At 34.4% G+C, this 26,397-nt stretch overlaps 2 protein-coding genes across 3 annotated transcripts in view; one reads left to right on the forward strand and one right to left on the reverse strand.

Annotated features, from left to right (window-relative positions):
• LOC108733741 (CD63 antigen-like) overlaps positions 1-26,397 on the forward strand; it is a 200,624-nt gene that overhangs the window by 163,346 nt on the left and 10,881 nt on the right. For both annotated transcript variants that reach the window (XM_018465034.2, XM_025974130.1), the window contains exon 2: positions 14,225-14,725. In XM_018465034.2, coding sequence (XP_018320536.1) covers positions 14,396-14,725 — 330 coding nt within the window. In that variant the 5' untranslated portion in view covers positions 14,225-14,395. The remainder of the gene's footprint in view (positions 1-14,224; positions 14,726-26,397) is intronic.
• Positions 1-26,397, reverse strand: part of LOC108733740 (pseudouridine-5'-phosphate glycosidase) — a 213,030-nt gene that overhangs the window by 161,683 nt on the left and 24,950 nt on the right. The gene's annotated exons all lie outside the window — the stretch shown is intronic.

Consider the following 26,397-nt stretch of genomic DNA (forward strand, 5'->3'; position numbering starts at 1 on the left):
CCTGCTTTTCCATTTTTACGAAAACCACAGAGGCGTCTTGTTCAGCGTGCTGTCAAACCTACACTAGCAAGGAGATCGGGCTGAAACTATAGCTACAAGCTATCCAAGGATGGTACTATAGAATGTCACCTCAAGGTAGGCCTAGTGGCGTCATCTCTTGGTTAGGCCGGAAACTTATCAATCCACCCTCGTATATATCAACTAAGTCTCTTGCTCGGTTATTTGACCAAGCCAGTTCATCACGAAGTAGAAGAGAGAAAACAAAACATTTTTAACATTGGATTTACAAATCGATTCATTTTTCTCGTAATTATTATTATTATTGATGACTGTGAGACAGGGTACAAAAATGCTAAGGGACACCGAGTCGTCAGACCATTGTATCCCCATCCCCCGTCTCTCACTCAGGTGTCCATAGACCAGCTGCCCTGTCAAAACACAGCAGCTTCTCCAGGTTCCTGCATAGCTCCTTAAAAAGTTCTCTATCTATTAATCTAGCCCCAGACATTTCTGTCGTTTCTCCATTAATGCTGGGCATTCGTAGATTACGTGTCTCGGGGTTTCTTCCTCGCTTTCGCACCATCTACACAGGTAACTTCTTCCCTGTGTTTTGTGGGTGTAGCACCTAAGCTCGCTGTGCCCAGTAAACAATACTAGGATAAGACGCGCCTCGTTCCTCTTCATGTTCCTTAGCTCCATGTTCAAACTATTTATGTATTTCCCGAGCAGCTCCTTGGACCATCTGTGTCCCAGAGTTGCTGCCCAGGCGTTCCATTTTTGGTTTCCCATGATTCTACTAATAGCGTTGTTTCCTTCTTGGTATGATATTCCTACCTTCCCGTCCGGTTGTTCTTCCATATCTGCTCCCTACGTTAAATTGTAATGTATCCGTATAATAAGACAAAAAGGATACGGACGCAAACATTTAGATGGTATCCGTATCCAATATTTGGATACGTTTAACCAGTCCTTCTTGGTATGATATTCCTACCTTCCCGTCCGGTTGTTCTTCCATATCTGCTCCCTGCTTTGCATGTTTGTCAGCGTTTTCGTTACCCTTGTATCCCGAGTGACCAGGTATCCAGGTAATACTTACTCTATTCCTCGTTCCTAGTTCATTTAAGGTATCTTTCACCCTTTGAACCAGCTTAGAGGTAGTTATGGCTTCTCCAGTGCCATTATAGAGGCTTGATTATCAGTGCAGATTTGTAAATCTCTGCCTTCGACTCTATCCTCTATAAGCTTTACACACACCGCAATTTCTGCCTGAAATACCGTGTTATACTCTATTAGGTTACGGGACAGCCCCTTCTTGTTGTGAGGAGCTTGTATCCCGTATCCTGCTCCTTTGACTGTTTTGGATCCATCTGTCAACCAGATTTCTCCGTGTCCCAGTGCCTTGTTATCCTTCNTTTTCAAAAGTGTATCGTTATCTACCATTCAACACTGAACAACTAGCAAAAGGCGATTTTGTCTGTAAATGCATTTTGTAATTCGAACTTCTATAACTCGAATGCTCTTTGATAAACGAGGGATGTTTCCAAAGTTCTGGGAATTTTGCTATAATTTTTATAATTTTGTTAATTTTCGTCAATATTACAATGTAGTTTTTCAGCATAATGTCCATTTAATTGAATACATGTATCCCAACGATAAACTAATTTTTTTAAACCGTCCTCAAAGAACTTTTCGGTGTCTCCTCAATCTATCTATTTATGGCACGTTTTACGTCGATTAAACTTTTAAATCAAACACTCCGTAAGATTTTTTTCAAATCTGAAAACAGATGATAATCACTGGGTGCAAGATCCGGGGAATAAGGTGGGTGCGGAAACAATTCCCATCGTAAATCATTCAAAACATCCTTAGTTTTCTTTGCGGTGTGGTCTTCCGGATAGTAAATTCGAATAATATTCTGCGTTAATTGTAGTACCCTTCGCCAGATAATCCATAAAAATAATCCAATAATCGCAATCCCAGAACACACTAAGCATTTCCTTTCCAACAAACACAACTGCACGCGCCTACAGTGGAGGCCCTTCTTCAGGTTTGCGTCATTCTTTCGATTGACTTTTGGTCTTTGGATTGAAATAAGGAATCCACGTTTCGTCAGTTGCTGCCCAGGTGTTCCATTTTTGGTTTCCCATGATTCTACTAATAGCGTTGTTTCCTTCTTGGTATGATATTCCTACCTTCCCGTCCGGTTATTCTTCCATATCTGCTCCCTGCTTTGCAAGTTTGTCAGCTTTTTTGTTACCCTTGTATCCCGAGTGACCAGGTATCCAGGTAATAGTTACTCTATTCCTCGTTCCTAGTTCATTTAAGGTATCTTTCACCCTTTGAACCAGCTTAGAGGTAGTTACTGGCTTCTCCAGTTTGAAGTTATTTATAACATCTTTACCTTTCATAGATTGTTTTGTTTGTGGATTTTTCATTGCAATTGTTTTTTTTTATACGCCATTAATAGCAAAACACACCGGCTACTAAAACAGCGACAGAATTCATCTTACAACGGTATAGAATTGGACACTATGCCACTGAAAGTTGTGAGCTAACAGAAATACTTGCTCATAGTTTGGCATTATGTGGCATTAAAAACGCCCGAAATACAAGTCCCCCACTTCCAATGTAATGTTAACGACACAATGAATCATTGATGTCATTTCAACTGCGACGACCGGCTTTAACTTTTAAACTTACCTAGCGCTTAATTTGATTTCTTTGATATTTCAAGGGGGTGCAAATACGCACTGTCACTGATTGGAGTTCATATAATTATAATATGTATTTCTTTTTTTTAATCTTCTGGGAGACCTCTAAAAGATCATTTTATATTTTTTGATAAACGGTTTTAATGAATTTTTGGCAACGAAACTGCTTACTCATCAGTTTTATGAAATATTTATTTTCCTTTTGGAGAAGGCATATAATGGTTACTATGTCAGAAGTCGCAAGACAAAGCGCTAGAGGCGCACAATAAATATAACGAGTGACTTTCTTCTACCGGTCATTATTTTCCTAAACTTCTTTTTAGAACGCGGAAGCTTTAATGAACAGTTAACGATTTTCTTATTTTTTGTCGTTGAGAAAGTTTTTGATGGGTTGGCCGAAAACGCAAAGACCTACGATGCTTTTCATACCCATTGTACGCAAAAATTGAAGTAGGATTACTTTGTAGATAGAAAAAAATAGAAAAATAAATTATTATTATTATTATTTCGTAATAAATCAAGGAAGAATACACCCTATAAAGCTAATGAATGTGTTAGAAGTTTCTAATAAATATTTTGTGAAATCACTTTTCATATCATCATTATAAGGTCGTCAGTCCTAAGACTGGTTGGACACGCACCTCCACTATTTCCTATCCTGAGCTAATCTTCACATTTCCCTAAAACAAGAAAATCCTACATCCTTAACTATTTGCGAACAGTAATCTAATCTAGGTCTACCTCTACCCCTCCTAACTCCCGTTTCTGCCTCAAATATGTCTCTGACTAGACCTTCATGCCTGAGTAGGTGTCCTACCAACCTATCTCGCCTATTTCTTATTGACTTCCATACAGTCCTCTGTTCTCCTATTGTTTCTAATACCTCTTCATTTCTAACCTTCTCTATCCACGATATCCTCATCAATCGCCTATAACACCACATTTCGAAAGCTTCTAATCTTTTCCATTCAGTCGCGTCCATCGTCTATGCACCTCCTTTAACAACCTTTTTCGACTTTCTAAATTAATCGTTAGCTAGCATAGAAATGACTTCTTTTTATTGAAGGCAACTCGAACCTGCGCTATCCTCTGCTTTATATCCCTACGACTCCTTCCGTCCTGACTTATCTGACTTCCTAGATACCTAAAATCGGCCACTTCATCTAATTTTTCGTCTTCCATCTTTATATTCGCACTTTCCCTATTTTGTCTTCCCATGCATACCAATATTTTTGTTTTACTTTTACTTATTTTCAAATTTTCATACAACACTGTTTTGTAGGTACCGCATCCATTTTATATAAAGCTATCTCTAACTCCTCATTGCTAGGTACTAATACTTTCCCTTTCTTCAAATTTGACTCATTTCGTCAAGAAATTATATTTTCCACTCCTATTCCATATAGAAAAAATTGTCTGGAACATTTTCGTGAAAACTCAGGCTTTCTTCCAATTTCAAACGGATCTAATTTGTTCTTGCATTTGTCACCTCAATAAATTTCAGATTTTCCACCCCGAGACACACTCCAATTAGAGAAAGGATTTCGTATTTATACATACATACATAATATTCGATGGACGAATCCACCTTCAGATTATTATCACCACTATTTTTCATGAGCTTACACCAAGAAAGTTTTCGCTTACGTCTGCAAATACCGCTGACATCTGGATGGTTAAGCGTCGACTACGGTCAATGACGCATCGTCTGATGACGTAACGGCAAGCTTTAATCCCTTACATAATATTACGAAAGAAAACGAACGAAACGACAACAGACATGAAAATTTGGAGAGCGCACGCCTTGCTGGAAAATTATTGTCCAGAAGAGTAAAATAGATAGAGGACGTTGACACTCATTTTCTACCTTATCACCTTAATTGAAGTAAAACGTAAAAAAAAATTAGTTAAAGAGCTTTTCAGCACAAGAATGTTTCAAACGCCCACATTTTACATACGATTTTTTTTTATTATTATTTTCTGGTTAATAATCAGATTTACAAAATAGGATAGTATCCGAAAAAGCTCGTAAAGAGTGAGTTGATGCAAAACATTCAAATATAGGTAACGTATCCTCATCAACGGCTATTTGCTGCGACTGAATTATTTCAAACATTAGACAAGCCCTTACTAAGATATATCAAATTATCTAGACACAAACCATGTTAACAAAAACATTTAAGTTCTTGATCGGATAGAAACTACCAGATGCGGAGGGCGATTTGACTTTATCACCACGCCGTAAGCAGTTACTTATCGAAACTTAAACCTTGCTATGATTTATTTGCTTATTAACTCTTGTCCACTGCTTGGAATAATTCACTAGCATCTATAATATTAAACGTTAAATTGTAATGTATCCGTATAATAAGACAAAAAGGATATGGACGCAAACATTTAGATGGTATCCGCATCCAATATTTGGATACGTTTAACCAGTATCTAAACCCACATTTCAGCTTTTTTAATCCTTTATATTTTAAATAAAAAAAAATAAGTCGGAAACACCATTCCCCCGTTTGCTCCAAAAACTTGTAAGTCTAAGAATCTCAAATAGTTCACGCAGATAAAGATTTCTGCTGGGGTTGAATTTGCTCCTGTGCGATATTTTTAATATACGAGGGAACACACATTTCTACATCCACATTTAATATTAACAGTGACGAATTAACCACATGGAGATGCTAGGAATTCCAAATCTCGTTTTTAAGTAGGATCATAGTAAAATTTCTTTTCAAAAGTGTATCGTTATCTACCATTCAACACTGAACAACTAGCAAAAGGCGATTTTGTCTGTAAATGCATTTTGTAATTCGAACTTCTATAACTCGAATGCTCTTTGATAAACGAGGGATGTTTTCAAAGTTCTGGGAATTTTGCTATAATTTTTATAATTTTGTTAATTTTCGTCAATATTACAATGTAGTTTTTCAGCATAATGTCCATTTAATTGAATACATGTATCCCAACGATAAACTAATTTTTTTAAACCGTCCTCAAAGAACTTTTCGGTGTCTCCTCAATCTATCTATTTATGGCACGTTTTACGTCGATTAAACTTTTAAATCAAACACTCCGTAAGATTTTTTTCAAATCTGGAAACAGATGATAATCACTGGGTGCAAGATCCGGGGAATAAGGTGGGTGCGGAAACAATTCCCATCGTAAATCATTCAAAACATCCTTAGTTTTTTTTGCGGTGTGGTCTTCCGGATAGTAAATTCGAATAATATTCTGCGTTAATTGTAGTACCCTTCGCCAGATAATCCATAAAAATAATCCAATAATCGCAATCCCAGAACACACTAAGCATTTCCTTTCCAACAAACACAACTGCACGCGCCTACAGTGGAGGCCCTTCTTCAGGTTTGCGTCATTCTTTCGATTGACTTTTGGTCTTTGGATTGAAATAAGGAATCCACGTTTCGTCAGTGGTTGTTATTCCTTGCCAAAATTCATCACCGTAACGGGCTAACAGCTCTTAATGTTGACGAAAAGTATCAGACCTATTGAGCTTCTGTTCAACAGTCTTGACACCCAGAGCGCCGAAACCTTGCTAACGCCCAAACAATCATGCAAAATGTCATAAACTTGTCGTGTACCTATCCCCAGGCGCACATTAATTTGAGGACTAGTCATTCACCTATCCTCTTTCAATAGGTCTTCGACGGCGGTAATATTTCTTTCATTTACCGATGTTCTGATAAACAGTACTTTTGGATTCTGTGAACTCACCAAATACTCGTTCCAAATGCTGAATAATTTCTGAACTTTTCCCACCTTCTTCCCACAAATCTCTTTGAGATTTTGCTGCGATTTCCATGATTACAAAAACAGTGATATGAAAACGCGTTTATATCAGTCGAACACCTAAATCAAACTGAACAATATTGCACTAGACAGTTGCATAAACATGTCAAGACTTGTCTGGCACCAATAACATTGCCTATAAGTTCTGCATAATTTAATTATAGCACAATTCTCAGAACTTTGGATACATCCCTCGTATTTCCAAAACTAGGATTGCGCTCGCTAGGTCTCCACGTCTCTGAGAACAACCGGCCGATTGTTTTGGACAGGTCGTAAAATGATCTCGTACAACAAAAATAGTAATTGAACAGCTGATCTTGAACGACAACAATTTTGCTGTACATCGCTTAGACGGATAAGCTTTACGATTAGCAAAGAGCAAACACCGTAAAAGCGAGCGATTAATTTCCGATCCATTTACGATAGATCCTGAAAAGATAACGTTCACATCTGTACCGATAATTGAAACAATGTGTAACAATGTGCAAAAATCTTCAGGCGAATGGAAAATGAATTACTAGCGGATCCGATGTAGATAACGCTGACTCTTTGAGCTTTTTGCAAGCTCAAAATACTGAGGAAGAAAGCCGAGATGAATTATTTTTAATCTTTACTAAACTAGATTTCATTCCTTACAATATACTTAGTTTAAAATTAAAAAAGAAGAAAGGAAAAGTTTATCCTTAACCTCCGAGGAAATCTCTGCATCTTGAACCTTTGGACTAATGTTTATTTGAATTTCTTAATACTAAAAATCCGCAAATTTGGTATCATAATTTTTTTTAATTTCCGATAAACAATATTAAAACTATAAACTTATTTATAAATAACTTTGCATTTCTCTTCAAGTATCATCATTAAAACTAATTCCACAAGAACAACGGCATCGCAAAAATTTATCCGTCCGGAGCCTCCCGATGGCTAAGGCCGCCCCTGCTTAGGTATTTCCTTTGTCTGATTGCTCAAAAACACACGTTCCCTTCAAGAAACATCATTATTTTGACCTTCCGTATTTTGAAAACTCCAAAATGTAGCATAATATCCCGTAACCAACAAACATTTCTTTTAAAAACACATCCTTTTGTGACTTGTTAAGACCTTGATCAATAATAAAATAAACTTTCTCGCCACAAAAGCCTTTCAGATGAAATATTTTCAACAATATTATTGTTCCGGGAAGATGTAAAAACTGGTACTTGTTAGAGTATTAGTTGTGTCGAGGTTGTTAATGTATTCAAAATTCTTCCAAAGGAATTAAAAGTCATAAGAAACACAAATAATATGAAGGAAAATAACATCATGGATCTTGCTAAACTACATTACTAAAAATTTAACGAAATTGTTATTTGGATAAATAATGTTACATTTTCTGCAAATTTTATATTTTCGTTCCAGTCAAATTTAGGATTAGTTTTAAGAATGCGATACCTACGAAAAGATAACCAAATTTACCTCTCCAGGGTTTATAAATTTATATTAAATTGTAAACATTCTGTCAATAAATAAATAAATAAATAGATAAAAATCTATTCAAATTACTCATTACAGTTTTCATGACCTCTTTACTTTAAGAACCACGAAATTCACTTAAGACATGTAGGGGATATAACGAAAACTCAAATGCCCCTGCCAATATCCCATCACATACAGAATGATTCTTCTCCGTTAATTTCTGTTCTTGAACATCAAAATTAGATCTTTTTTGTTAAGATTCAATGCAAACCTGTGACTTCAAAAGACTGTGAAACCTTTAAATCATCATCATAAGGTCATCAGTCTTTAGACTGGTTGGACACGTACCTCCACTCTTTCCTATCCTGAGCTAAACTTCGCATTTCCCTAAAACTAGAACAGCCCACATCCTTAACTATTTGCGAACAGTAATCTAATCTAGGTCTACCTCTACCCCTCCTAACTCCTGTTTCTGCCTCTAATATGTCTCTGACTAGACCTTCATGCCTGAGAAGGTGTCCTACCAACCTATCTCGCCTATTTTTTATTGACTTCCATAGAGTCCTCTGTTCTCCTATTCTTTCCAATACCTCTTCATTTCTAACCTTTTCTACCCACGATATCCTCATCATCCGCCTATAACACCACATTTCGAACGCTTCTAACCTTTTCTTTTCCGCCGCTCCCACTGTCCATGTTTCACACCCGTACAACGCCGTGCTCCAAACATACACCTTTAACAACCTTTTTCGAATTTCTAAATTAACCGTTCGCGAGCATAGAAGTGACTTCTTTTTATTAAAGGCGACACGACCCTGCGCTATCCTCTGCTTTATATCCCTACTACTCCTTCCATCCTCACTTATCTGACTTCCTAGGTATCTAAAATCAGCCACTTCTTCTAATTTTTCGTCTCCTATCTTTATATTCGCTCTTTCCCTACTTTTTCTTCCCTTGCATATCAGTATTTTAGTTTTACTTTTATTTATTTTCATACAGTACTGATCTGTCAGTACCGCTTCCATTTTATTTAAAGCTATCTCCTTGCTAGATGCTAATACTGCTATATCATCTGCAAATCTAAGCATAGCGTAAGGTAGGCTAAATCGTACCATTTTTAAGTAATTCATGGATTTAAATTTTAATTTGCTACATTAAGTGTTAATAAAAGCATTTTTGAGTAAAAAGAAGTTTATTTTGCTTATAGGCAAAAGAAAACCTACATATAATACTTACAACATATATAAAACTTAATAAAACTTAAACCCTTTGAGCAGTACGATTTGGCAAACTTATTCGGTAAATCGTACCTCTATGTCTCCAAATCGTACCTAAAACTTGTTTTATGGAAGAAACTAAATATTTATTTGCAATTAACATAAATATATTTTTTTAAAGATTTCTCAGAACCTGCACAGCTTTCATGGACCCACAGCTTGCAATTTTGGCACTGCACTATATCCTCAATAGCAGTATTTTCGCATATTAGGCAATACCAATCTTTACTGTTTAGTTCTATTTGAATTGTTTTTGGTCGAGACGCTTTGCTTATTGAATCTCGAATAGATCTAGCTATAGATACTTTCTCTGGTAGTCTCAAAGACAAAAAGGGATGCCGTTTCATAAAATTGTAAAACCAATTTTTCCGACCTAGTCCTGTTTCTCTGTTGAAAGTATGTGGAATATATCTTTTCAGCAACTTGAAATGTCAGGCGACGAACATATGTTAAGTGTTATCCAAAACAGAGAAGCTTTTAAACACAGAAACATCTAATTTTATAAGATGTTGTGCCAATCCTTGTCCAATACTGTGAGCCGGCCGTAATGCATGTTTTTTTCGTTGGCTACTTTGTTTAGTGAACGCAAATGATGGTACTTCCTTTTGTTTGCCACTACAGTTTTATATTATACCTATGTACAACAACAGTCTGATAAATCGAATGCGATATGTGCTATTTTTAAGACAACCGGTATTAATGAGTTTAATATTAAATAACAGACCATTGGGCCCTGCAAGAAATGTTTTCAATTCTAATTTAATATAAAAACACATAAACACAAGTATTAGGCCGGTAAATCGTACCGGTACGATTTAACAACGTTTGTCGGTACGATTTATCGGACTTCTACGTTTTGTTTTCTTAGTTAGAACAAAACATTTGTACAGCATATTTTAATCTTCTTTTAGTGTGTGGTTGGCAATAAATTGCTATTAAATCAGTGCACACTAAAATACATCGTGTTGTACTTACCTAGTATTAAATAAAGCCTTAGATACGACAAGGAAATATTACACCAGTAAACTGCCTTTTTCATTATCCACCATATTCGTAAATACAACCGTCATTGCAAAAAACATGACATCTACATTAATTTGTATTGAATAATAGGTTTTAAGTTTGAACACAAGATAGCACAATATGCATCCTAAATATGAAAAGTAACGGTGGTACGATTTAGATTATGGTACGATTTACCCAACCTTACCCTACTAATCTTTTGTCCTTGCACGTCTATCCCTACAGTTGTACTGTCTTTAATGATGTTGATAGCGTCTTCGATGTATAGATTAAAAAGTAGCGGTGAAAGTGTGCATCCCTGCCTGACTCCCTGCCTGTTGCTCTTTATACAAACTAAATATCACTCTTCTATCTTTGTAATTCATCCCTACATTTTTAAGTATATTTAACATCTTGTCCCATTTAACATTGTCAAAAGCTTTAAATAACCTTTATTATTGTTAGGTTATCGAATTCATAGTAATCCAAGACTTATGTTTACTTGCATTGCCGGAAGGCTTCAGAAATTTATTCTATTATATTTCCACAAGAAAATCTGATCATTCAAAAATAAATAATCAAACAAAGAGACAATTTAAAAGCAGCAATTTCGGATAAACCTATACTTGTTTCCACAATGTAAACCTCTCGTATTAAAAGAAATCCACAAGCTCATAATCATTTCAAACTAATTCAATCGAAATTGAAATTTTTGTTCCCGTTTTCGTTGAACTCATTTCACAAATGTTACATTTTAGGTAAATCGCCCGTCAAAACTTTAACGTTTCCCTATTAACTGAATTTATACGTATTTTCGACTTCGCCATTTGCTTCGTCAGTTATACGGAATCTGCTTCCAGCGTTTGCTTTATAGACACGAGGAGCTTTAAGCTAATTCCCCATCGGAGCCGGTTTCCGCACAGAAATCGCCCCCCAACGTCCCAAAGAACACGAAAAACGCATTCGTTTCCACAGATTTATCGTTTTAAGTTCACATTTTACACCACTCGGCATTTTCGTCATCCCTCCCTATCCACAAATGCAATCACAGCACTCTCCTTAAAATCACGGAAAAAACACTCCAAGAATTGAATTAACAAATGAAACGGAAAATCAAACGGTCAAGGCATCTGAAGAAAATCAATGAACTGGTTACCAAGTGAAAAACATCTGAACGTTAGTAAATACATAACAGGGTATGTAGTTGGCGTCAAAAATCCATTATTCAGAATTTAATATGAGGGCTCATGAAAACCGAAGTGTACTTATCTCGTTACTCCATGAACAGCTAGTAAAAAGTCATAGATCATATTAAGGATGTTTGGGAGGTACAATCGGAGACAAGAGTACATAAAATTAGAAATTCGTGATTAATGCATTTATTTCAGACAATTATAAATATTATCATTATATTATCAAGTAAAAACGAGATTTTCAGCTAATTTTTCATTTTTTCCTCGATAACCATTTAGTGAATTTGAATAACCTTACGCTAAAGTGATTCTCCAGAGTTCAAGTTACTTATTATAAAAGTTTGAAATTTCTGATAGCTTTTTTTGTGTTAATAAAAATAAATTTAATCTGTTCGGTCAACGAACCTCCATAAAATGACGTGTAAAATTCAATATCTTTTTAACGGTTTAGTGAATCGATTTATAATTTTTACAGGAGTTTAAGAAATGAATAAGGAACGTTCTTCCAAATTTTTATTTGTCTCGTAGCATTTTGACATACCTCCCAAACATCCTTAAGGTCCAACCTGATATATGTATTCTATTCAATTTGCACACAAATGAACGCATATAAATTTTCAAAAACATTTACAATATCACCAAAATCACTACACAAATTGAAGCAATTCGTTTTGATTTTAAGTTTGTCCCGCTTCCCTGACAGAACATGTATATATAAATAACAACCCTCAATTAGATATTTCAAAATGCATTTTACTAATTTTAAAACACTAAACGCCAGGTATCACAATTTAGTTATATCTCCCACCTTTCACTATTGCCGCTGGCCCACTAAAAATAAGTACACTGAACATAAACACGAAATACTTTTAAAAAGTATAAATTCACTCCATAGAGAGCTTGTTAAGGGCTAAATCAATTAAATTGCTAATACACCCACAACCTTTCTCATTACATACAAGGGCAAAAAGTTGCTACTTACATAAATTTCTTAATAACTTCGTACTTATCGTATCTACTCTTCTGCAAAAGGATCCTTTTAACTTATCCCGAATCAATTTTGGTGAAACTTATTAAACTCAAGATTTATAACGTTATTCTATCGTATATAAGCCGGTACCTTTCTAATATCATTTGTTCTTTAATCATGGTAGCAAAATACTTTATATATACTATACTATATCTAGACAAAGCTTAACAAAGGGATTGTAGGTCATATGCACGTAGTATATTATTTCATCACCTGGTCGTGTGGGTCCGATGTCGAATGTAATAACAATGTAATCAAGACAAAAGACTGAATGCTTGCTTTATTAAATTCTCCATGAAAATTTACCACTAATAGGTTTTGCGACGATTAACGAAATTTTCCGGGCAATTTAAATTTTATTTCGGGCGAATTAAATTTTCCGTGAGCCTGTTTATCGTTCGTGAAAATAAACGCCGCTGTTTGAAGTGAACTTATCAAAGTCAGTTAGTTGAAAGGTTGATCCAACTGATTGGATATTACGACAATGTAAGGGATTTCTAAATTCGTTAAAGAAAAATATAAGATTTTATTAACTTCATTAGGAAAATTCTGTCGATTCAGATTTAACGGTAAATGATGAGATTGTAATAATTCAATTTTAATGATCACGAACTGTCCTTGAGATTAGATATAAATTATTTTGTTTTGAAGCATTTTGCTTCCATCGGAAACTATTGTTTGTTATTTGTACTCATACAACAAGAACAAATTATTGAAAATTTTTATTGTAGAAATAAAATACCTATCACCATTCTTTTGAAAGTGTCCATAAAATGCTTTAAAATTGATATCTAGTCCCAGAATCGCACATCATCTAAGAATCACTAAAGTCAACAGCATACCTAAGAACACCCTTCTCTATACGACCCTTTTTAATGGAAAATCGCCCTCGGTCAAATTGGCTAAAACTGGAGCATAAAAAGCTTTATGACCTTCTGATCAGGAATTCTCGAGCTTAAAAGTTATAAAGTTTCTGAGCCATGGATTAAAATAGGGCACCATTACCACTCTATCTAATAGATAAGTGGTAGCATATTCAATCGATTTTATATGTTCAAGTACTCTGGATATAAGGAAATGTTAAAACCCGAAAGTTATCGGCTCTAATAAGGAGTACGCAATAGTGACCTCTATTATGATCTTGGTAATCTTCAAAAATGCACTTGACCTAAAAATGACCATGAAGATAATTATAAATAGAGAAATTAGAGAACACCATTCGTACTCTCCTTTAGCTCCAATAACTTTTGTACTGAAAATTTCTACATATCTAGAGTAGCCAAAGAAATTGTAGATGGAATATCAACCAGTTATGCATTAGATAGAATGAAAATCACACGCTACTTTAACCTACTACAATGCTCAGAATCTTTTTATTTTGTGACCATGGCCATGAAAACTCATGATCAAAATATCATAAAGAGCATCATACTCCAATTGCTGTATGGATTATGCAGAGTCCTTTGATTACAACATTGATCAAATGCCACCTTTTTGGGAGTGAGGTCTAAGCTCTAATAGGGATTCCGGTCTCCCTATCGAATTCCAGAGTAATCGGAACTTACACATTTTACAAAAATTAAGAAAACGAAAAACAGACGAAAAGAGCGCAACAGCAGACTGTACCATTCTCTCGTAATGTAGACATTCCCTTTTTGTTAGAAAAATTAAAAAACGTTTCAATTTTCCTTAACGAATTGAAAGATGCTGATTATTTATCATTATTTTAATTATGTCTTTTTGTTTCAGGAATCTAAATTGTAAATTCAGTGGAGCAGACGAAAAAGCGCATAACGAAGTGTCCATCTGTCCATTGCGATAACCGTCGAGATCGGCGTGCGGTGGCTGCGTTGGTGGTGCGTCGCTGCTGCGGCTGCTGTGCGACGGTCTGCATGGGGGTCTTGCGGCGGCCGCAGTGCGATGAGGACGGCGGCAGCGACGGCTGCGGATGGAGGCACAAGATGGCGTCGAGTGGGTGGCTCAGGCCGCGCGGTCATTGTCGCAGCGGGCTCCACTGAGGCAGCCTGCGGCGGCGGTCTGCGTAGGCGCATGCCCCTGCGGCGGCCCGTACGTGGGCCGTGCCCGGGCACGGGGCCTCCACCCTGTCGCGCAATGCGCTACTATCGTCTTTGGATCTACACGTGCAACGCGGCCCTGTTCATGGCCGCAATCGCGTTCTGCGGCGCGGCCGCACGCACACTCATCTTCGACTACCGCAGACAACTAGTGCCATCGTTGACACTCTACCAGGTATGTCATTTACACGAAATGTATGAATTTTATGAGGATCACTATATACCGTTGATGTAATCGTTCCATAATTGTGTCGAACGTTCTGATCAATAGGGAATCGGTTAGATAAGATCTTTGTGTATAAATATGACCCGTTGCGACCGGTTCGCTCAGTTATTTCGATGAAGGGTCAGAAGAACAGAAAATGAGTTGGCCAGTCATCGATGCGTTATAGCTTAGAAGGATCCATTAAGGAGAAGATGATGCGAACGCTATCTCAATATTGGGCTTCCCGCATTGGTTCGAGGATCATTTTCACGCTCCGATCGTTACCGTCAGTCATTAATGCAAATGTGCATTCCACTCAACGCGGCCATTATTAACGCGTCGTTTTAATGAAACACCAAGGAATTTCCGCATGAAATTTTCAGACCCTATCTCATACAGGAAAATTTGTAGATAAGCGAATAATTAAATTCGAAAATAACCAAGCGAAGGTGAAATTATTATTTACAAAATTGTAAGGTGATAATGGACTTAATGTGTAATAATGATTAAAGGATGTAATAAAGCCAGAGAGATGTGCAAAATGGTTTTTTAAAGGTATTTAAACACAAAATGCAAATACTTTTTTGATTTGTTATTTCAAATGTAAAATACAAAATAGTTTTTCCTTTTCTATTTTAAAAGCTAAATGCAAAATACGTTTTTTCAAATAAATACAATTTTGTAGTACCTATTTAATTTTCTACATTCACTTAAGTAACATTTTTTAAATATTGGAGTTTTTCTAGACTAATGTTTGCATTATATCATCAGCTGTAAAGATTTAGTTGAACTGGCGGAGATATAGTTTTTCTATCTTTATGTTATAGTTTCTTCAGTTAAGCAACAAATAATTTTTCTATATGCTTCCTTATTTACATTTGTCATCGGTTTTAATTGGAAAAAAGACACTGATGCCAAAATACTTTGTTTACCGTGAACGATCAGAGCCAAAATAGGGTTGCAAATAATTTTATTTATATAAAAACAAGATCAATCATTTTATAACTTTTTACAACCCCATTTTGTTTCTCATCTTTTACACATTGTAATAAAAGAAAAATGTGGAATCCATAGTTTCTTTAGCTTTGGGTTCATCTAATAAGTAATAAGTTTCTCGAATCGTTTTCTAAGGATTTTGGATTATACGCATTTATTAGCACACCACAGCATCTTGTAGTTTTCAGTTTTGCATAGCTGGCACATGTCAATTCGATTTTGTTTTGTCGAAATTCATAGAATTTCGTAGTTCCTTGCTACATTTGGAACTTCAAAATTCCATGGACCATGACACTGAACCCGGAAAACGATATCTTAGATTATTCATTTCCTTGGAATTCAGAATTTTTTGGGCTCTTTTCAGTTAAGAATTAGAAGGCATTCATGAAATACATCTTTGTCCCCTTTTTAAGCTTCTAATACCTTCAACGACTAATGTGAGCAACTTTTATTCATATAACAGTTGATCGGTGATAGGTGATCGGTGATACTAGCAAAACTGTCAAAGGGCAAAAATGTATTTTGCATTTCAGAAATAGAAAATAAGTTTGGAAAAATATTTTAAATAAAATACCTTTTCTCAAAAAACTATTTAAATGCAAGATAAAAATAGGTATTTATTTTGTATTTGCCTTTTAAATGCAAATATTTCAAATAAATCACATATCTCTTCATATCACTTAAAAGTACCAAAATAAGGGGCTTATAAACCGAAAGTTACAGGAAAATTCGAAGTGTGCAATTAGTAAAATGTGCAAAATTTGTAAAACAACCCACATTATAAAAAAACAGGCTTTGAATAAACTAGAAAAACTCTGATGAACAAACAATTTCTGCAAAAAGTTGACATAGACCTAATCAGCCATATAAGGGAGTACAGCGGGGAGCGGCGGCACAATTATTTGAGTTATTGAGAAAAAACTATTGAACCAAAATTTTGATAAAATTAAGCGAGTTCAGCCAGTCTCTTGCAAATAAAAAATGAATCACCCAAATCTCGGAATAATCCAAGTAGGTACATAGAAATATTTATAATATAGATACCTACGTGTTAACTGACGAGCTTTTCCTTTATTGAAGTTGATGAATGATGCAACTTACAAGTACGTTTGAATTTTAAGAATATGTGCGACAGAATTCAATTCCATTTTTAGGGATTCAAGTTAGACTACTGAAGCCTTTGAAATTACACATACCGGAAATGCAATTTTCTTCCGAAGTCCTTATATATCGCAATATCTCAAAGTAACGTCGCCTGTACGAAGGCAGAACAATTCGATCTAAACCTAAAGCCATGTCTTGAAAAATGCAACCCTGAAAATACTCAAAACGGTTTTCAATTCATATCCACACAAACAACTTGCTAGACAACCGCCATAAAAGCCGTTCAACCAGGACAGTCATATTGATTACTACAAACGCAAAAATTTGTGCAAAACATTGATCAAATTAGAATGGTGCATGGAGCAAGCGTATATTAATCCGATAAGATCCAAAGAGATCGAAACCGCGATCCACATCTCCGTTTCGGCAGATCATTGGCCAAGAAAGTTCCCATCATGTATACAAGTCGGTATTTTTGATCAATATTAATGAATTCATAGTTAGTATCAAATGTTCACAGATAGCGTTCACCACACCGCCTATAGTTATTCGATAAACTAAATGACGTCGTAACCCAACTGAAGGGATCGATATTAAGTCATGATTACATATATTTCTCTTCACAATACTATCGTAACCCAACCAAAGTAGTCGATATTAAGTCATGACTACATATTTCTCTTCAATATACATATAACTAACCGCCAGGCACTTAAGCAAAATTCGACATATAGATTACTAGACAATTGTAATTTTCACAACGCAAAAGTCATGCAAAACATCAGAAATTATTGAAGAATTATTTTTAGTACAAACTGAGGGTTAAAAATTTCATTTCTATTTATAAGGGTATTCGCTGCAAAACCCGACTTAATAAGTATTCACCCCTTTCAGAGTCACAAGCAGGATTAGTGATTCCTTTTACGTGAAGTCTGGTCAGCTCTGAATTGGAATACGTCGTTCCTAGTGCTACTTTTTGTCATTTCTTTTTTTAACGCAGAGGTCAAGTTGGTATAATGTTATTCAGTGCTATTAAAACATTTTATTTGAGCAACTCAAATGGATACTCACAAGTTTATTTTCATATCTTTTCTCGTAAAAGCAAGAATAAGTGTTACAGGAGGTCATATTACTAATAATTCTGGGAAATAGGGTCAAATGGAAGGGGGTAAACGATTTTAAAAGAACTGTTTAAAACACCCCCAGAGAATATGGACGGTGAATTTTATAAGCACTAGAATAATTATTTTCAGGGTTTTTTCGTATCTCAAGGATGCTAGTGGGGTATCGTTCAAAAGAGAACAAATATTTTTTACATTCTTGTAGGCTTTCACGGCCGGAGTCTATACGATGAAGATTTTCCAGGCTAACGAGCCGTAGTCTAGTGGAATTTTTATTTTTACCAAACAAAGAAGAAAATCTTCATCGTATAATTATTTTATATTTCCTTTTTCAAAAGGGACTTTCACTGCAATCTATCTTCACTATATTATTTACACCTCTACTAAAACTGCAAATCCTACAAATACAATAGCTGATTTTACAAGAAAAACATGTTAGCCTTTGTCTAGTAAAATCAACAATTTACTAAAAATTTATAGAATAAACTAATTTATATCATCCAATTCCTAAAAGAAAACTATCAAGACAATAACTTTAATAAGTTATATTGCATACTAAATGCATTAATTTGATTAGTATAATAATTTAATCACTATGCATCGACCTAATCTTTCTATAGGGTGAATTCGGGTCACGCAATTGAAAAAGAATTTAATAAAATACGGTAGTTAATTCAAACTTCATATTTTCAAAATTGGGGTGCTTATTCACTAGGTATATCCAAGCTGTTGAGCTACAACCTGGAATAAAACTGTGTGTTGATATTTAACTTTGACTTATGTATTTTTCTTTTTTTGTATATAAAAATGAAGTTAAAAAGTTAATTTTTCAAATTATCGAAGAATGCTATTTTACCCTGAAAATTAATTACTAAAAATGGTAAATGATGAATCACCATAAGGCTTCCTGCTAAATGTTCCTTTTTTAAAACAAGATTATTTAAATTTTAACTTCGTTCTGCATTAAGTATTTTTACTGTTGTCAATGAACAAGCTGATTAAGACAAAATATATTACCATTTCACTTCAAATGACTTTCTTGCAACGATTTTTTTTACAAAAAGCATATTATAAACGACACAGCGGGACGATTTATTAAACCTTATTCTACAAAAGGACTTATTCGGAGTTTAGAGCCTGTCTGTACCAGATCGTACTTGAAAATATTGTAAATGTCTGTGCATGATAAAGACGTCATAATAAATATAAGGACCAAATCAAATTCTAGGTGAATCTGTTGCTGTCATTTCCAAGCCGATTGCAGCATTCTCGCAACGTGTCCTTTTTCACACACTGTTTCCGTTTGTTAACGTCAAATGCAACCGTTCGCTTCATCCCTTTCGGTTGCCATGAGAACGAACAGATTCGTCAGTAATACCACGACGACCAAAATAAACAAACAAATGAAGACCGCTATCTACCCACTCAATACTATACAAGCTCATAGCTGCAACGGCAAGCTCTATAATTAATTACCAGGATGTTATTACGTTCCCTAATAATTGTATTTTTCGTACCTTTACGAATTCATATTAATACGAAAGATAGAAGGAATCAATAAAATTTAAACTTTTATCGAAATATTTGCCATAATTTTTTCGTTACAAATTAGATTTTAAAGGTTTCGTAGTCAAACAACAAAACAATTTCAATTTTATGACATTTACTAAAAATAGTATTATCGCAAAACTTCTTCACCATTAAAGAACTTCGTATTCTTTTTTATCTTCACTTTTTTGTCAGATTTTGTAAAATTCGTTTTATGAATACGTACATATTTAATTAAAAATTAAGAAAAAATGCAATTTTATATTTTTAAGAAACAAAAATCGCTTTTTTGTATTGTTTTAATAGATCATTTTAGTTTTTAAAGCAATAATTCAAAAAAAAAAAAGTTTTAGTTTTGCCCAAAATTGTATATAACTTTAAAAAAATAAATATTAGAAAAAGAGAAACAAACATCATTGAAAATTCAACTAATTCAATTAACAAAAATCGTAACGTTCTCTCAACATATGAACTCTTTACTCTCCAAAAGTAAATTAAGTTATAGATTTATTAACGAAGTGGTTCTATCGAAAACAGACAACAAACAAACCAATTTTTCACGAAACTATTTCTGATCAAATTCCGAAATAGACTGAGGAAATTTCATGTGCGCAAAAGGGAAAAACAACTAAATAAATCTTAGCAGAAATCAATACAGCAAATAATTTGTAGCAAACAAAGAAATAAGTCAAATATAAAAATCAGTTGCGTGTGTAACGGTGTAATTACAGTAATCTATAAAGTAAGTTTTAAGTAATAATTTTATAGATAGCGTATATAAAAATAAAGTTTTTTTATACATTCAGTAAGAGAAATTGTAATTGTCGTAATAACTTGTTTCGAGACGTAAATTGTGACTAAATTCGGGAAATCGTGAAAATGTAAAAAACTGCTGATGAGTGACCCAAAGTGACTTTAGAGTGGTTTTTCAAAGCAGTATTTTTTTGCTAATCGTTGTTTTACAATCCTGTTAAAAAGTTACAAGATGTTTCATTCAATACTTCAAAAATGCGTTTGAAAATAAAGACTGTTTCTTGCTTCGAGCCCTCGGTCGTGCAAGCGCAGAAGAAATATTATATAATTCAGTCTAGGCCTTCCTCCGCTCCTCTTTACTCCTGTTTTTACTTCTAAAATGTCTGTAGTTGTAGACCTTCATGCCCCAGATAATGTCCTACCATTCTATCTCTTTTTTTGCTTATTAATTCATAGCGCCCCTTGTTTTCCTACTTTTTCTAATACCTTTCTCAAAATTTTTTCGAATATCCGAATTAACTGAAGCGATTTTTTTGTTAAAAGCTACCCGACCCTGCACAAATTTTTGTTTTATCTGGGGTTACTTATCTGATTTCCTAGATATTGAAAATTTTCAACTATTTCGTTCTGTTGAGAGATACGTTTGGTAATTAAATAATCCAGATAGCTCTAACGAAAAAATTCCAAATCCGAATATCGACCCCTCAAACGAATAACTAGGTGATTGTAGTCGATTTCAGGAAAATGAGTTTTTTCCCTATTTCCAATTAGTAATTTAATGTGACCGTGTGGATTTAAAGCACAGGAAAGAGCACGTAGTAATAATGCCGCAGTCTCTTCCGTTCTGCAACTGAAATGTACATTTATCACATGTTTCATGATATATCTATGTACAACATATTTCATCCCTTTTACATGCCCAGGAGCGGCTCCGAAAAGGACGATGTACAACAGTAACGAAAACGGAAAATAAATTACCCCTAACTGAGCCCTCAAGCATATTTAACACACTGCACATAAATTAAAGAACATTGTGTAAAAAGAGATTAATTTGATTGTGTGACCAGAATGAAAATAAACTAATTTAAAACACTATCGCAAATGTAATGGAAACAAAATCAACTATCTAGAGTCCCTAAATACTTTATTTTATACATTAGCATCGATAAATAGAAGAAACTGTTGTCTTTCTTATTTTCCAACTGCGACATTTACAAAAAATTCATACCTATTATCGCATTTTTATAAGGACTATGTGTGGGCCAATTATTCATCGACATACGGCACGTATCCTCATTCATGCTGCCTGGTATTACAAAAGGCTAAAACGTATACGTATTACAAGCATATCATACTGGTCATGACTTACGTTCACGTTATTTAACTCCACAATTTTTCATAAGTAAAAAAACTCCACAATTCTCGTGCGTGGCTTGTATCGTATTTAACAAACAAAAGGAAACATCTGTCAGTATCGATCGAATTGATTCGTACAAACTAATGTCGATGACGCACATGCAATCTTATATTAATAATAATATAACTCCAAAAAACGAGAATTTTTAATATTTTATAATATTTTTACAAGATTTCCAACGAAATGGCTACAGTTGTGCGTTTAAATATTATACATATTGCATGAAATAAATTGTTAAGTAAAGTCCTTCTTCAACTTTATTTTAGTTTTAGATTCCAATTAACAGAAATATTTAAAAGCTTTTTAATGTTAATTTCCTTATATTATCCATTATTAAAACGCATAAACTTTTTAGAATACTTTTCGGAGACAATGGAACTTGATGGGCCAATCTTGTAAGTTTATAAATTATTAAAAAATATTCAATGTACGTAGGTACTTCTTGCTGGAATGAAAATTGCATTTAGATTTTACAACCGTCATGTGGTACATAACTTAATTATATTTCTGATTGGAAAATCGAGAGCTTGCAGGGTCAGATAGACGTTCGACAAATCCACACCTCATAATCCCCGATATCCTCGGGAACTAAAACGTAATTTTTCGGCTGAAAGATCATCGACGACGAATACCGTGAACAATCAGAAACGAACACATGCTGCGAAAGCAATATCTACAATTTTCTCTCGTCATCGCGTATACGAGCAAATCAGAGCCGTAAATAAAAAAAACCGAACCGCGTCGTACCGCTTCGCGTCAGTCGCGCTGCTAAAGTATGGCTTACACTATTCCGTTTCGGATCCGATACATGTACATACCGAATGTGTACTACCGAACCTAGGCCAAGTTTTACATTCATGCCACAAACAATGTAATTCCAACAATTACAACATTTGGGCTTGATAGAGGAATAAACAGCGCTTGAAATGGGGTATGTCAAAAAGCAATGAATATAGAAAAACAATTTGTATTCGTGCCTCGTTCGAGACTCGACTCGGACCCAAAACTGTGTGACGTAAAGCATCCTTGTAATACGTTACACTTACGTCAACGTCAGAATAAGCATCGTACACTTGTGTATGTGAATCCAAATGGATTGGGCATTTTACATAATAGCACAGAGAAGAAGGACCGCTATTTCTAAAATGACGAAGCAATATTTACTTTCGGAATCAAGTTATAACAAGGACGTGGACACATATTAAATGTCAAATGAATTATGCAGGAATCACAATGGCGACAGAAATAGGTACATTATATATGTACTATCAAGGTCCTAAGAATTTTTTTCTCTACGTTTACGAATCGTATTCTGTAATCATCTGATATTTAAGAGAAATTTCTTTTTTGTCTGCCTATTCATCTGTCAGTCGAACCACGCAACTCAGAAACTTGAAATTTCACAGTCTGGTCCAACTATAGGTATTATCAGTTATAAAATAAATATCGCCACAGAGAAAAAGATTTGTAGGTAGGTCCCAGAAAGAATTTCTGCCTTACACTCTCATTATTGTCTCAAATAACAAAAGCATGAAAACTAAGTATAGAATAAAATAAAATCCGCTTATAATGACATCGAAGGGAAATAACAAACACATCATACTAAGCGGGCGTCATACAAAGCATAAGCTTAGAAAATAAACAACTTTCTATTTTGGTTAATTATTTAGTTAAATAGAGAGAAAAACTACAAATTGTATATATTTATTAACAGAAAAGGAAAAAGAACGATGAATTGTAATATCAATATACATAAGAAGGGACAGAACAATGAGCAAAAATGTATTATTAATCATTTGGGTCATTACAGCCGGATATGATTTCTTTAGAATCGGTGATAATAAACTATATGTCATTTTCAACGGAGTCATTATATCCAAAAATAAACGACTTTCTATTTTGGTTAGTTATTTAGATTAATAGAGAGAAAAGCTACAAATTGTATATATTTATTAACAGAAAAAGACAAAGAACGANGTCAGAAAAATGTGCGAAAATGTTATTTTTAATCATTTACGTCACTATAGCCGGATATGATTTCTTGAGAATCAGTCATAATAAACGATATGTCATTTTAAACGGAGTGATTATATCCAAACTTTCCTATAGAGAATTTAATATGAAAACCAAACTTAACCCTGCAATTACTTCATATTAAGCGGTTGGTCAATCTAGGCGGAGTCATAATAAACGAATTTCACTATATAAAGGTAAAATAAAATGCACCAGAATGCATTAACATCAAACTACAAATTGACAGAAATAACTAAAAAATAAAAATTGTACAACTGGTGGATTCTCATCTTAAGCGACGCGACGCTGTATTTCGTATTTTAACGTTGAATAGAGAAACTTTATTGACGTAGACGAGACGGAAGGATAGTAAAGTACGCTTTGCCGTAATTCACTGCAATCTCGTCATGTTCCGTGTTTCCGATAACGTCAGTTTCCAAGAATTACGACTAGTCCCTACACTAATTACCGTAACCTTTAAAATGTGCAACGGGATAATTAAGTAAAAGCATCTCGCAAACGGTAGCGCATTTTTTTTTAGTAAACACGAAATTAATTAGATTACTCTCTAAACATCCTCTAACGCAGATGTCCGAGCTTGTAAGAAAATCAACATAATTGAAGATGATTTATTACTATCAGACAAATTTGATTACCAAAGCTAACATGCCTATTGAAACAAGTTTTTTTTATCGGAAATAAAATTCCTAAAACTATCTTTTATTTTAAAATAGTATCGATTAGGATCGATCCACACTACGAAACCGCTCTCGGTTCCCTCTCGATCCAATATAAGGCTGGACCCGCACTATAAGGTCGATCGCGGTTCGTTCGCGGCCCGATCTCGGTCCGGCAAAATCTAATCATCTTCACATTAGACAATCTGACTCAGTTCACGATTCAGTCTTGAACCGTCAATAATCGAAGTCAAATGTATTTGGCTCATAATTAATAATAAAATAAACCGTAAAGTATTTAATATCTTATAATATTCGCGACTGAAAAATGTCATTGAACTTTTCGATTGAAGAATTAGCTGGTATCTTTTATTCTTGATGAAGAAGATAATATTATCTTTCAAGAAGAAAACATGAAACAAGGAAAAGAATGTGGGTGCATCCAAGTTTACTCAATAGGAATTTAATAAAATCATTCAAATGTACATTAATGATATTTCAACGATTCACGCTTCAACGAGAACATGTCGTAACAAGTTCGATCTCTCAAAAACAAAATTTCTTCAAACTTATCGCGACTGGAATGGGATTTGATCGGAACTTGACGGTTAGGATAATATGATTTAATAATATTTTACCAGACCGAGATCTGACCGCAAATGAACCGTGATCAACCTTATAGTGTGGATCCAGCCTAATCTCATCGTATTCATATTCAAATTTTCCACAGAAGAATTAGCTGTAGTAGCTACTACTTTGGACGAAAATTACGAAAAGTTCAAAAACGAAGAAAAAAGAAAAAGGGCTATATTAATTATATATTAATAATATGTCATTTTTTTAGGTAATTTCACATTCAAATAACAAATTCACTCGTACTCGTTAGATTTCGAAATACAACTGACAGATGATTACGGAGTGAAGCAGTCAAATCCGATCCCGCTTCAATAAAATTTCTATACTCTTGAAATGTATCGGTACTGGTGCGTGATGGGACCAAAATCGATGAGATAACATCAGTGTAAATAGGTTCATATTGTTTCTCTTGTAAAAATATTATACTGGATCGAGAGCGACTCTATGGTGGCAATCAGGCCTTATACAACCAGCTGGGGCTAGGCGATTAATAAAATTTAACTTTCACAATCGATTATTATCGATTGTAAGAAAATAATTGATTATTAATCAGAGCAATCCATTGATTGAAAAAATAATCGATTATCAGGAAATAACTGAATAATCCAAAAATAATTACAAAGTTACATTTCTATATTCTTGAAAATGATCGAATAGGTCGAAACAATTGTCGAGTTGCTTTTTTTTTATTATATGTATTATTGTTGAAACATTTTTGTGTTTTATTTAAATATTCAATATGTTTCTTCATAAATAGACCTACGATAGTCTTAACATCAAAAATAATCGTTTAATCGAAACATTAGAGATTAGTGGAAAGATAATCGATTAATCTAAATAAACGAATTACATTCTGTTCTTTATTTGAATTAAGCATAAAAACACAAAAATTAATTTTCCACAATATAAAAAAATTTGTTATCTCCTAAGTGTGTAGGAGTGTATAGATTTTATAATCGGTAGGTTTAAGGATAATATCGAAAAAATTTGGTATAAATTTAGAAACAATACCTGAAACTGAAATCAATTTCAGAAAACTCATTTCCTTAACCCACAACCGACACTACTGCTACTTTTGGGATTGGCTACGTTTATATTGAACGAACGAAACAAAGTCTTCCAAACGAAGAGGGATTTATTAGTGTTACCTACGCATTTAATAAACATTCGATCCTAATTTCGTCGCCAACGTTTTTCCGTTCTTAATTACCTAATGTTCTGCTACACGATGCAGAGTGTTCAAACAAGGGGCAAAAGCCCCTGTGTCGCTTATTATATTACACTGCATCATGGAATTCGGTAACAAAGTAAATAAGTTGTTTTCGGATAGAGCTCTGCGCGACTATTTAATAGAGAGTAGGGACGTCATAATTCAAG

The sequence above is a fragment of the Agrilus planipennis genome, unplaced genomic scaffold, assembly GCF_000699045.2.
Source record: "Agrilus planipennis isolate EAB-ADULT unplaced genomic scaffold, Apla_2.0 scaffold78, whole genome shotgun sequence".
Classification (NCBI taxonomy): Eukaryota; Metazoa; Arthropoda; class Insecta; order Coleoptera; family Buprestidae; genus Agrilus; species Agrilus planipennis.